Source organism: Peromyscus maniculatus, chromosome 1, assembly GCF_049852395.1.
Source record: "Peromyscus maniculatus bairdii isolate BWxNUB_F1_BW_parent chromosome 1, HU_Pman_BW_mat_3.1, whole genome shotgun sequence".
NCBI classification, from domain to species: domain Eukaryota; kingdom Metazoa; phylum Chordata; class Mammalia; order Rodentia; family Cricetidae; genus Peromyscus; species Peromyscus maniculatus.
Window position 1 is genome coordinate 108,931,250 of NC_134852.1, and position 13,942 is coordinate 108,945,191.

Genomic DNA, 13,942 nt, shown 5'->3' on the forward strand with positions numbered 1-13,942 from the left:
TGCTGTAAAGAGGCACCATCACCATGGCAACTCTTATAAAGGAAAACATTTAACTGAGGATGGCTTACAGTTTCAGTGGTTTAATCCATTATCACCATGGTAGGCAGCATGCAGGCAAACATGGTGTTGTAGAAGGAGCTGAGAGTTCTACATCTTGATACGCAGGTAGCAGAAACAACTATGTACCCTACTGGGCATAGGTTGAGGGCATAGCTTGAGCAAATATGAGATCTCAAAGCCCGCCCCCACAGTGACATATTTCCTCCAACAAGGCCACACCTACTCCAACAAGGGTATACGTCATAAGAGTGTCATTCCTTATGGACCAAGCACTCAAACACATGAGTCTATAAGGGACATACCTATTCAAACAACCATAGGTTTGGGGATTTGTTAGGGTTTTTTGTATTTTTAAAAATTCTTTTTTTTTTTTGGGGGGGGTAACTCAACAGTGTAAACTTTTTAGATGCCACATCTTGTAATAATGTCAAAAGGCTGAATACTGCCTGTGAGAGCAAACTCTAAAGGAATAAAAAAAGAGATATCAATCAGTGAAGCTACTGAAACAGCTAAAATACCAGATGTATAAACATACAGCTAATTTAATAAAAAACGACAAGAATAAAAAAAGCAAAGAACACATGCATGACAGTAAAAAAAATGATAACCAAACCATACAAATAATTATATTACTTATAAACATATGCCAATGAAAAGGCAGAGATTTAAACCAGGTGTGGTGGCTCACGCTTATAATCACAGTACACAAGAGGCTGAGACAAGAGAATTCTGAGTTCAAAGCCATCCTGGAGTATAAAGTAAGAAGTCACATCAAAAACTAAAAATAAAAAATAGGGAGAAATTGTTAAAATGACTGGTGGTTTGAATAGGTATGGCCTATTGCAAGATATTTGTTTACACTTCATGAAGATGTGTATCTATGTTTTTGCCTCACCTGCCTGAGGCACCTGATCAATTTAATAAAGAGATGAATGGCCAATAGATAGGCAGGAGAGGATAGGCAGGACTTCCAGAAAGAGAGAGAAACTGGTATGAATCTAGGCATGCTGGAGACACCAGCGAGACACGGAAGGGGTCAGACATACAGAATGGAGGAAAGGTTAAAAAGTCATGTGGCAGAGTGTAAATTAATAGAAGGTTAATTTAAGTTAAAGAGCTAGTTGGGAATGAGCCTAAGCTTAGGCCAAGCTTCCAATAAAAAGATAGGAAAGAAGAGCCATACCAACATGAACTATACAAAATCTGGGTGATTACACTAGCATCAAAGAAAGCAGACTTCAGGATTTAGTTATTACTAGAGAAAATAGATGACATGTCATAGAGGTAAAGGGTCGATAGATCAAGCTTAACAATGTGTATACAGCCAAAGCTAATAAGAAAATTTTACTATGTACAGAGTTCTGTTTTGCTCTTCTAACTCTACCCAGCCATTACTGTTAAAAGCAGTCTGTTGTAAGAAATTAGAGAACATATCTAAGAGCTAAGAGTGCACATCTAGGATGAGCCAACAATTATTCCCAGTTCCACAAACAAATTATTTCAGTTTTGAGCTACACTTTCACTGGGTGAAATATCTCTTTTGATTATTATGCATACATTATAGGAATCAATAAAAGGATGCTTATAAAATTCTAGGAAGATAAAACAGATTTCAAAAGTACTAAACTTAGTTCTTATTTTTTAGTCTCGTCTAATAAGACTTAAAGTATGGTATAATTTAGCATACCAAGCTTATACAATAGGAAATCAAAATTGCCAAAACTCAACCTAAACACTGTTTTCAGTTACCTATTGCTGAAAAACCAATCCAAACTTCAAAATTTCAAAAGACAATTTATTATCTCTCATAGAACAATATGAACAATGAAAGGGGCATGGGTATATAATGTATATGTGAATAGCCAGGCTTGAAAAGAGTAGTGTGCAGGGGGGTGGGGATGGAAAAAGACTGACTACCTAAGAATAAATAAACTAGATATCATGACATGTGAGTATATATTCACCAGAATGGTTAAAATGAAAATAACTAAAGTAAAATACTGACAAGAATGTAGACCTGATGCTGTATGTGTAAGTCAGGCATGGTAGCACATGGCTTTATTCACAGTAGTCAGGAGGGCCAGTGTGGGCTACATAAAAAGTTCAAGGCTAGTCTGTGCTACATAGCCAGACCTTGTCTCAAAACAAAAACAAAAACTATCAGTGTAAAAATGGAGAAAACCTAGTAGTTTTTTTGTTTTGTTTTGTTTTTTTGGTTTTTTGAGACAGGGTTTCTCTGTGTAGCTTTGCGCCTTTCCTGGAACTCACTTGGTAGCCCAGGCTGGCCTCGAACTCACAGAGATCCACCTGGCTCTGCCTCCCAAGTTCTGGGATTAAAGGCGTGCACCACCACCGCCCGGAACCTAGTAGTTTCTAATGCAACAAAACATATATTTACTCTATGTCCCAAATATTCCAACTGTAGGGGTTTACCTACAAAAAATAAAAAGATGGATCTTCTAAGCAGGTGTAGTGACAAAAGCCTGTAACTCAGCACTTAGGAGGCTAAGGCAAAAAGACTGTCACAATTTCTAGGTCAGTGAGGACTAAACAGTAAGTCAGCCAGGGCTACATAGTAAGACCATGTCAAAATAATAAACAAACAAACAAATAAATAAATAGAAAATAACAAAAATGCATATATCCACAAAAAGACTTGTTCAAGAATGTGCATAGCAGTTCTATTGATAATCATCAAAATCCAACAATAGTCAGATAGCCACCTCAGCAGGAAAATGTGTTCTGTGTTTCATTTATAATAAACTACCACTACACAGCAACACAGATGAATCTCAAAAACATTCTGCTGAGCAAAAGAAACCTTACATCAAACAGTAAATATTAGATGATTCATTCCACTTACATGCAGTTCCAGAACAGGCATATCTACTTTATGGGAGGAGGAAAAAAAATCTGAACAATGGTTGCACTGGAGAGGAAGGAGGAGGTGACTATTAACCCAGAAGGGGCATGAGATTCATAGAAAAGCTCACTATCTTTCTCTCCAGCCTCCCTGACTTAGAGAGAATATAAGGCTTCTAGGGCTTCAGGTATGCTAAGCATTCACTGTACCACAAAGCTACATTGTCAACCCAAAGCTAAATATCTAAATAAGGGTTCTGTTATATAGGTATATTTATTTTTCAGCAACTATAACTTTAATGTTTATGCATTCCATTGAATGAAGACTTTACACCAAAAGGAAAACACATAACAATTGAATTTTATATAATGAAACAAATGTGAAAGTTTTTAGGGGAAGTGTACTTTGTCAAAAAAAAATAAAATGATAGGCAGAGAGAAGAATCAGTAAATGAATAGATAGGTGATAAAACGGGTACAAAAAAATGTTAAAGTAGGAGCGTAGGCAGTGGGTAAATGAACATCCATTGCAGTATTCTTCCAAGTTTGTTGTATATTTGAAATTTTTACCTAAAAAAAAAACATTAAGTTGGGAGGCTGGAGAGATGGCTCAGTTGTTAAGAGTATTGGTTGCTCTTCCAGAGGACGCAAGTTCAACTCCCAGCTCCCAATAAAGGCTTATACATGTAAGATCCTCTAGCTGCAGAGGATCAATATCTTTGGCTGTGTTGCATATTAAGCATGCAAGTGGTACACAAACATACATGCAGGCAAAGCACCCATACACATAAAATAAAAATAAACAAGATAAAACAATTAAGATACAAAGTGCAGTGGTGGCGCACACCTTTAATCCCAAAACTCAGGAGGCAAAGGCAGGCAGATCTCTGTGAGTTCAAGGCCAGCCTGGTCTACAAAGTGAGTTCCAGGACAGCGAGGGCTACAAAGAGAAACCCTGTCTCGAAAAACAAAAACGGATATAAAGTGCTTATCTCACATGCCTGAGATCCTGCGTTCAAAAGGGGCATTTTATAGAAAGTAAAATGATACAGAGAATAGATGATTTACCCAAAGTCACAAGCCTGCAGTGGAGCAAAGTTTCAGACTTTAGTATACTGGCCTTTCTATTATCCTGTTGCTTTTTTTTTTTTTTTTTAAAGATTTTATTTATTTATCATGTATACAGTGAGTGTTCAGCCTGCCCGCCAGAAGAGGGCACCATATCTCATTGTAGATGGTTGTGAGCCACCATGTGGTTGCTGGGAATTGAACTCAGGACCTCTGGAAGAACAGCCAGTGCTCTTAACCTCTGAGCCATCTCTCCAGCCCCTATCCTGTTGTTTTTTCCATAGTAAAATGCCTAGGATTTTCATGTTACCGTAACTGTTCTTGCTGTCTCTTTCTGGCTCTGTCATTTTGTTGAGTTCTAAACATGCCTGTACCCCAACACAAAATTGTAAACTTACTGAAAAATTGAGGGTTTTTTGGTTTTGCTATATATCTTTTTAGCTCAACTGTGTGTTTCTCAAGAATGAACTTTGTAGATGACAGGGCAGTGTTTGTGTGTTGCAGTGTCAAATATTAGGTAACCTACAAGTCTTTATAAATCTGTTTCAGGTTTTTATTAAGTATCATATCATTCTGCTCTAATGTGCCCATAAATACATCCACCACAACAACCAAAACCATTTACTTGCAGTCTCTGAGTTGGATATATTAAACCTAAATCTTTTTGTACACTGAATTTGATCTTTCATTTGTTCTTCCTTCTTCAGCTGACTTATGGTGCTTTTGCACCTGCCATCAAGTCTGAGGACCTAAGTTCAATCCTCATGAACCAGATGGTAGAAAACGAACTGACTCTCAAAAGGTGTCCTCTGATGGCCACAAGCATATGCACTCATACACACTAAATAAATAAATAAAATATAAATGTAATAAAAAATTTAACAAAAGAATTATCTTCCTTAAGATAACAGGAATATCACCTCTGCCAGCCCACAGAGACCCAGGACTAAAAGACTCCTAATGTGTACTCACTTATTTCAAGAAAAATGGAAGAAGCCTGAGAAAAGGAAAGAAAAAGAAAGGAAGCAAAAGTAAGAAACCAGATACCCCTAGTGACATATGTATGAAAGACGACTGGTTAAAGCCTTTTATCCTGAGCTACAGATAAAATTCTAAGTGAATCTTATAATAAAGCCATAAAGACTGAGGGCACTGAGGACTGCCTACTTCCTTCTGCCTGGGTCCTATAGATAGGATTGAAGAGTGGCAAAAAATCCATGAAGGGAAAAAATACTTAGCGCATTCCAACTCCAAAATAAAAGGTAGATGGTTAGATGGTTATACTGTGAGTGCTGTTCACACTTTCCATCACTAAAGGTATGGCCAATCATGTTACCTCCTCTAACTGGTGAAGGTCATAACTAAGAATTTTCAAATAGTCTTTAGCTTTTTGATAGCAATCACAGCTATTCTGAAGGCTGGGGCAGTAAGTTCAAGGCCTGTCTGAATTACACATAGTGACTTCAAGACTACATTGGACAAATTAGTGAGATTCTGTCTTAAAATAAACAGAGTTGAGGTTAGCTCAGTGGTATGTATGTATGGAGAGAGGGGGAGGGAGGGAGGGAGGGAGGGAGGGAGGGAGGGAGGGAGGGAGGGAGAGAGAGAGAGAAGAAGAAGAAGAAGAAGAAGAAGAAGAAGAAGAAGAAGAAGAAGAAGAAGAAGAGATATGTAGACATATAGGTATGGTTAATGATACAAAGATATAGCTTTAGCACACATGCAGCCCTAGGTTCAATCTCTAATCTGGGGTGGGAATGAGAAGGGAGGAGGAGTGTGCCTATTTATATCCTACTGGCCTTTCCAACTATCATGGACAGAGAGGCTGCCTATACATAAGAGTTTTACAGTCTGACAAAGTTTTACAACTTTACAGTTTTACAACTGACAAAATAGCTCAATAAATATTTACTGAATAAATGAAGTATTCTGAAAAAAATTTAAAGGCAGGGTCTCTTAATACCTAGGGTAGACTCAAACTAACTCTGTAGCCAAGAACAGCCTTGAATTTCTGACTCACCTGTCTCTACCTCCCAAGTCCTGGAATTGTAAGCATGAGCTACCACACCCAGCTCCTTAAATAATTTTTAACTGAGTAATTTCTTCTCTAAGGCGATAATAAAAGCTTAGAACTCTCCTCTTCCTTTAGGCACTAATTTCTTCCATTAAACTACTAGTACTTGAAATGCCATTTTCTGTAATCTGTGTACCATGGAAGAAAGTGGTCAGACCTAAGTTTGAATTCTATTTCTGCCACTCTTAGTGGCACAGCTATATGCCATTGAGTAGGTAGCTTCTTTCAGACCAAGTTTCTCTTTTTTAAAATGGGGTAGCATCATCTACTTAACAGGAATGCTCTGAGGATTATTAATAGATGCAATCTTCACTCAGCAGAGCTCCAATATGTATATATTTTAGTTTGCCAGAATTTAGTTAAATAATCCAAATAAATACACTACGAACTTCACTGCTAGATCTTCAACCCACATGTAATTACATAAATAATTTTTTTAGTGACCAACTAAGGCAACTCTTTCAAAGTTGGTTACTTTCAAAATCATTAAATAGCTGCTATTCAGTCCATGTACAGACAGCAAAGCATATGATTTTAGAGTTACATCTTTTTCTTCTGGTGACATCTTACAAAAATGAATATTAAGAGGGAACTGGCTAGGCAGGCAGTAGTGGCGCACGCCTTTAATCCTAGCACTCTTTAATCCTAGAGGCAGACAGGCAGATCTCTGTGAGTTTGAGACCAGCCTGGTCTACAGAGTGAGATCCAGGACAGGCACCAAAACTACACAAAGAAACCCTGTCTGGAAAAACCAAAAACCAAAAAAAAAAAAAAAAAAAAAAAAAAGAGGGAACTGACCAACAATGGAAATTCCAAACAAATGTAAACAGAGTTGTAAGAGAAACAGGAAACCATGGAAATGTGTTATAGGATATTTGTACACTGTGTGAAGGTGTATTGCTCTGACTGGTGTTTAAAAAAAAAAGAGCTGAACAGCCCATAGCTAGGCAGGACTTCTAGGCAGAGAGAGGAAGTAGGAGGAGGAATCTAGGCACAGAAGAGAGATGCAAGGAGACACGGAGGAAGCAGGATAGGCAGTATGTGACAGAATGTAGATGAATAGAAATGGGTTAATTTAAGTTAAAACAGCTAGTTAAGAACAAGCCTAAGCTATAGGCTGAGCTTTCATAATTAATAAGAAGTCTCCATGTCCCACTGGCTAGTGGGACAGAAAGACGCATCACAGAAATGTTGATGCTACTATCATTTAAGAGGCTAAAAATGTACTGCCTGAGGAACTTAGTTAAGGCAAACTTATCAACATAATGAACATAACAGTTGTGGTGAAAAAAAAAACTGAAAATAACCCAAAAAAATGATAGTGGCCAACAACAAACAAAACTAAGTTAATTCTAATTAAAGGAACTCTTGGAAATATTTCACAATAAAGAAAGCGCAAAGAATAAAATGCTAAAAGACTGTCCAAACTCAGAAAGGATTTGTCAATGCATAGGAAATACATTCATTCCAAGTTATGTGGTGAGAAGGCAAGCACTGTTTAAGCTACACTTGATAATAAGTTATTTTACAAAGAAATAAAACACTCATTTATGTGGTGGCAGGCAGGGGAGCATGTGGAAAAGTCAGAGGACTACTTGTGGGAGTCAATTCTTTCCTACCTTGTAGATTTAAGGAACTGAACTCAGGTCACAAGGCTGGCAGTATGCACTAGGTAAGCGAGCCATCTATCTTCCCAGCCCTGTTTGACAACACCTTTTAAAGTTTATAAAAACAACTATAATGTTTCTACTATATTTAATTATAAGACTGCTTTGGGGCCACCAGGCCTGATGAATTGAGTTTGGTCCCTGGAACCCATATGGTAGAAGGAAAGAACTGACTTCTGCAAGTAATCCTCTGACTTCCATACAATGTAGCATGTATACATCCCTTCTGCCACATACACAAACAAATAAAATATTAGCCAACTTTAGCTTGCAATGTTATTTGTACAGTTCCATACAAAATAGGAACCACGTATCCCCATAACTTTTAGCACAGCAAGGGGCTTATTATTTCTTACCTAAAGAGACTCTCTTCCTTTCCCCCTGGTCCTTCTAATCTTTTCAAATAAAAAGAAGTTTGAATCAACATGGGCTGATTGCTTTTAGCTGGGCAATGGCTGTGAATGCCTTTGATCCCAGCACTTGGGAGGCAGAGGCAGGGAGATCCCTGAGTTCAAGGCCAGCCTAATCTACAGAGTGAGTTCCAAGACAGACAAGGCTACACAGAGAAACCCTGTCCAAAAAAAAAAAAAAAAAAAAAAAAAAGCTGGGTGGTGGTGTTGCACACCTTTAATCTCAGCACTCGAGAGGCAGAGCCAGGAGAATCTTTGTAAGTTCGAAGCCAGCCTGGTTTACAAAGCGAGTTTCAGGAAAGGCGCAAAGCTATGCAGAGAAACCCTGTCTCGAAAAACCAAAAAAAAAAAAAAAAGAGATTGCCAGATAGATACATAGATAGATACACAGATACATAGATAGATAGATATACAAATTTATTAAAAAAGAAGACAGCTTTTCAGGACTGAATGTTATTACTGCCACATCTGTGGTTCCCCAAACTCAATTATTATCCAAAATACACACTGTAATGCTTGAAAGATGGCTGAATAACTTGAACGGTCATTCAGTTTGTCTTTTGTGATAATATAGGATTTCATGTCTGTTCTTCTCCCTTGAATGCAAGGGCAAAACAGTAAGTGTAATAAAAAGCAATGATGGAGAAGCAAAATCATAATAGATTTAGAATACAACCTCAACCTGAATACTCTTTCAGTACAACTCATTGCAACTTCGGATAAATTATATCTTGGATTGGAGACATGGCTCAGCCATTAAAGGCTAGGCTCACAACCAAAAATACAAGAAATATACGCTCTTTCAAGGGATTTTGGCTCACTCCTGTGATCCTAGCACTTGGGATGCTAAGACAGGAAGAGTACCAAGAGTGTGAGGTCAGCCTGGCCTACATACACATTGAACATCTGGAGTGTCTGAGCTACAGAAACCCTTTCACAAAACAAAACTAAACTAAAAATTAAAAATAAACGAACATTTCGAGTTCTTAATCTGTGAAATGAGCATAATAATACCTTCAGAGAATTATTGTAAAACTCAAGAGGTAAAACGTATCAAAGGTTTAGCAAATTGTGGTACACAGTGAGTACTTAGATAATAAATATTATTATCTTTGATAATACTACCATTAAAACTCACTAATGTAAATATTACAGAGCTGCACTCTTCAGGAGTATATATGTATTAATTATCTTTTGCTCTCTTGCTTATTTTGTTTTTGTTGTTTTGTTTTTGAGAAAGTGTTTCATGTAGCAGAGTCTGGACTTGAATTCCTGCTCCCACCTCCCACATGCTAGAATTATAGACATGTGCCAACACACTCAGTTTTTTAAATCTGTGTATTATTCAAAGGCCAAGTCCTCACACTTTAAATTATGGTAGATATCTACCACTATGTTATATGGTCAGACAATGTGACTCAACCTCCTTTAGGTCATTTTCTCCCAAAGTATGTACACAAAGAGTTGCCAACACATTCATTTACCCTCTTCATGCAACCTTTTTGATTCCTATGTCAAAAGCTTCCTTCAGTCTACTCAGTTTCCTCTTCTGAGGACATGAAGAAGTAAAGCCATTTCCCATTTCTCAGAGCTATTTGCCAAAATACTAGTATCTTCCTCTCTCACAGTTCACATGACTCAACTGCCAGTTTTCTCTTTTGATTCTAATCTAAAACCCTAGTTCTGAACTAAAAGTCTATATTACCAATGGAGATTAATAAAACTGAATAAGGCTAGTTAGTACCTTTACTACACAGTTCCTCTTCAAATAAAGGACTCATGTGAGCAGTGCCTAGTTTAGTACTTTCAGTGACAAAATGCTCTTGATCCCTTTATCCCCATGCCAACTTGTTCCAAGACAGAATCACTGGTTAGAATGTTTTTTTCTTTTGTTGAAGCAAAAATCTTTCCCCTTAGAGTTATTTTCTTCCACCCACTACACCTGGTTCTACATTCTAGAGAAAGTGAGTGAACTTCAAGCCCATCCAATATCTAAAGACTCCTAAGAGGGGAAAAATAAAAAGCTACACACTTGCAGTTCAGAGAACATGATTGTAAGTCTCCCTGGTGGTCATGAGCCTCTGATATCCTTGCCAAAGCTATCTAAAAACGAACTGGCAAAGTGCTTCCTTGGCCAATGTTTGGGTTGCCAAGTAATTACCCTATAAATGATTACTTTGTCTGTTTTCTCCTTTACTGTATAAAAACTATTCATTTAAACCAGTAGTTCAGAAAAAGTGATGCTCAATCTAAATCATGGTCTCCAGGGCATGGGACTAGCATCCTGAAAACTGCAAGACTTTCTGCCGGATTATCTGGCATGAAACTCGCCCTGAAGAAGGACTCAAGAATGTGAATGTTAGCTAAGAAGAGTTTTGCCTCACGGCCTAGTAAAGTGAGTCCATTCAAAAGAAGGCAGTAGCAACCAAAGACTATTTATTCTCTGCTTCTTGCCAGAAACAAACAAACAAACAAAAAGAATGATCAAACACTGTGCTCTCGAAAGCTGGCCAAACTGGATGGAAGAAGTGGCAGATTTCTTTCTAGCCTGGTAGGAATAATCATCTCTCTCTCTCTCTCTCTCTCTCTCTCTCTCTCTCTCTCTCTCTCTCTCACACACACACACACACACACACACACGAGAGAGAGAGAGAGAGACAGACAGACAGACAGACAGACAGACAGAGACAGAGAGACAGAGACAGAGAGAGACAGAGACAGAGAGACAGACAGAGACAGAGACTGACAGAGACAGACAGAGACACAGAGAACAGCAGCCAATCGCGCATTCAGAAGGTGCATTCATGGAAAGAAGTGTCCTCAGATGACCATTAACCCCCAGCAAGTCTGATAAGCTAGACAGAGGGGAGCAAGGAGACTTAGTCTCTGGTGCTCTTGGGAGAGTGGCTGGAGCAGGAAGGTAGTGACTAGGTGCTCTCTCGGGCTTTCCACTTCTGGTGCAAGATTGAACAGCGATCGCTGGCACTTGCAGACCCCGGGGTAGGGGTGAGAGTGGGGGTGGGGTGGGCGGGGGGCTTCGGCTCTGAGAAACGGTAACTGTTCCCTGGAGGTGAGCGAGGTCTAATGAGAACGGGGAGGTGAAGGGAAGGGCCCCGAAGAGTTTCCCAGACTGGGGGAGGATGAAGCCAGTGAGCGTCCCCTTCGTGCCCGGCTAGCTGAGGCGGGTAGCAGCAGTCGGGCTGGCACTCCGGGGCCCGCGTGACAGAGACCTCCTCAGCCCCGACCTCGGGACGGGCAGCGCCCGGCCTGGCCGCAGCGGCTCAGGTAGGAACTCCCGTTCCCAGCCGCGCGCCTGCCTCACTCGCTGCTCGGAGGTCCAGGCGCGGCTCGCACGTCCCTTCCGTCCCCGACCTGAAGGGCCCCTGAAGCCAGCCCCGGCACAACGGGCGGCCTCGTCGGCTCCCCGGCTTCCCCCGGCCACGCACGGCCGGCTGCCGCTCCCGGGCCCGGCCTGGAGCCTCCCCTCGCGGCCAGGTTCGCCCTCCTCCGCGTTCTCCACACGCCGCCGTCGCCCCTCAGCGCGCGCCCTCGCTCCCCGCCTCAGGCCCCACTCACAGAACTCAGCGATGAACAGGGTCACCGCATAGTTCTCCTCACACCAGTCCAAGGTGGAGGTCGTGGGGCCCCAGTAGCCTTCGCGGTCCCCAGCCGGAGCCATCGCGCCGCCGCCCCACACACTCTGCTCGTCCGCTCCCGGGCCGGCTCAGGCAACGCGCGCTCTCCGGCGGCGCCCTCCCCCCGAACCAGAAGGGCGGGGGCGGGGCCAGAGGACGGGGGCGGGGCCAGAGGCGTCACTGAACCTGCCCCGCGACAGGCCCCGCCCACCGCGCCTCCGGACCGCCTCTCCCTTCTGCACAGCCCCGCCCACCGCGTCCAGGGCAGGCGCACAGGGCCCTCTCCTGATGGTTCAGGGGTGACCCGGTCGCTCCTGGGCCCCGGGGAGTAGTGATCAGCGGGAGGAGTTGGGAAAGTGGGGAGCCCGGCCGATCTTTACACGCCCGTGGCGCAAGGTTGGAGGCGTCTAGCACCCTCTTTTCCGTCTGGATGGGACCAAGCCTCTATTAGTGTGTGGGCGGTCTGGTTTAATTGGGGCGAGTGTGAGATGAAACCTTTCTCTGGCAAGCCCAGGACTAGATTAAACTTGCACAGTGAGGCACCTCAGCGTCTAACTCTGGCCGCAGGCCTCAAAGGAGGAGACTAAAAAGAGCACCCCTAGCCAGCTCCGGCGGCGATTCCCGGGAAGTCACTCTGAGTGTCCTGTGGAGACAAAAGAAAGGGGGCAACAACTCAGAATGGACAGACTTAAAAATAGGTGTTGGCATCCTTTAAAAGTATACACTGGCCTGACGGCGGAGGTGCACACACTCGGGAGGCAGAACCAGGCGGATCTCCGTGAGTTCGAGGACAGCCTGGTCTACAGAGCGGGCTCCAGGACAGGCACCAAAACTACACGGAGAAACCCTGTCTCAAAAATAAATAAATAAATAAATAAATAAATAAATAAATAAATAAATAAATAAATAAATAATAAATAAACACTGGATAAAGCACTAAAAGTTTGTGACTTCCCTTTGGGTGTCTATGCATAACGTTTTCTGCCTTCTTAAGTGAGACTTACTCCCTTGCCAACCACTAGCTTCCCGCTGCTTCCAACATCAGGACTGGAAGACACCTCGGTCTCCAGACTGGGCTGTTAAGAACGCAAACATAGGCTTGTGAGATGGCTCAATGGATTTGGCTAAAGACATTCTACATGTGAAGCCAGCAGGCTGAGTCTTATCTCAGGAACTTTGTAAAAATGCAAGGAGAAAACTGACTTCACAAAGTTGTCCTCTGACCTCCCTACAGGCAACACACACACACACACACACACACACACACACACACACACACACAATAATAATAATAATAATAAGCCGGGCGGTGGTGGCGCACGCCTTTAATCCCAGCACTCGGGAGGCAGAGCCAGGCGGATCTCTGTGAGTTCGAGGCCAGCCTGGGCTACCAAGTGAGCTCCAGGAAAGGCGCAAAGCTACACAGAGAAACCCTGTCTCGAAAAACCAAAAAAAAAAGAAAAAAAAAATAATAATAATAATAATAATAATGAAAAATTTAAAAATAATAGACACATCGTGTTGCCTTTTGTGCTCAGTTCCAGCAAACTCTCCCCAGGTTATAAAGACAGATGCTACTCAGCTTCCATAGTCCTTTGCTCCTGAATTAGGCCAACTCCCCACTGTTCCTTTAAAACCCAGCTCCCTGAAGACCTCCCTAACTCTCACACCCAACAGCCCCTTTGTCCTTCATTCTTGTTCTACAGTCATGCCGCTTGAATAGAGACCTTACTTTCTATACTTTGTGATCCAGCCTGCAAGGTTCTACCTGGTCACACTATATGAAACAAAGAGCACAGATCAAGGATTATATCATTGCTGTTTTCTAAGTGAGTCAGATAAGCCATGACCAAAGGGAAAAGAAAAAGGGAGAGATGCACATCATTAGTCACAATGGGATGCTACTCAAATCTCAAATAGGTTTATCAGAGGTAATCCACTGTAAATCAAGGTACATCTGTATTTGCTTTTTTAAAAAGTATTAGTTAAGCCAGGTGGTGGTGGTGAACGCCTTTAATCCCAGCACTTGAGAGGTAGAGGCAGGTGGATCTCTGTGAGTTTGAGGCCAGCCTGGTCTACAGAACGAGTTCCAGGACAGCCAGGGATACACAGAGAAACCCTGTCTCAAAAAAACAAGAAGGAAAGAAAGAAAGAAAGAAAGAAAGA

General features: G+C 41.6%; 1 protein-coding gene across 3 annotated transcripts in view; it reads right to left on the reverse strand.

Annotated features, from left to right (window-relative positions):
- Acer3 (alkaline ceramidase 3) overlaps nt 1-11,907 on the reverse strand; it is an 80,816-nt gene extending 68,909 nt beyond the window's left edge. For 2 of the 3 annotated variants that reach the window (XM_042280135.2, XM_042280146.2), the window contains exon 1: nt 11,718-11,907. In XM_042280135.2, the coding sequence (XP_042136069.1) occupies nt 11,718-11,820 (103 nt within the window). In that variant the 5' untranslated portion in view covers nt 11,821-11,907. The remainder of the gene's footprint in view (nt 1-11,717) is intronic. The other variant, XM_042280124.2, reaches the window with a different exon arrangement.
- Nucleotides 11,908-13,942: the final 2,035 nt, after the last annotated feature.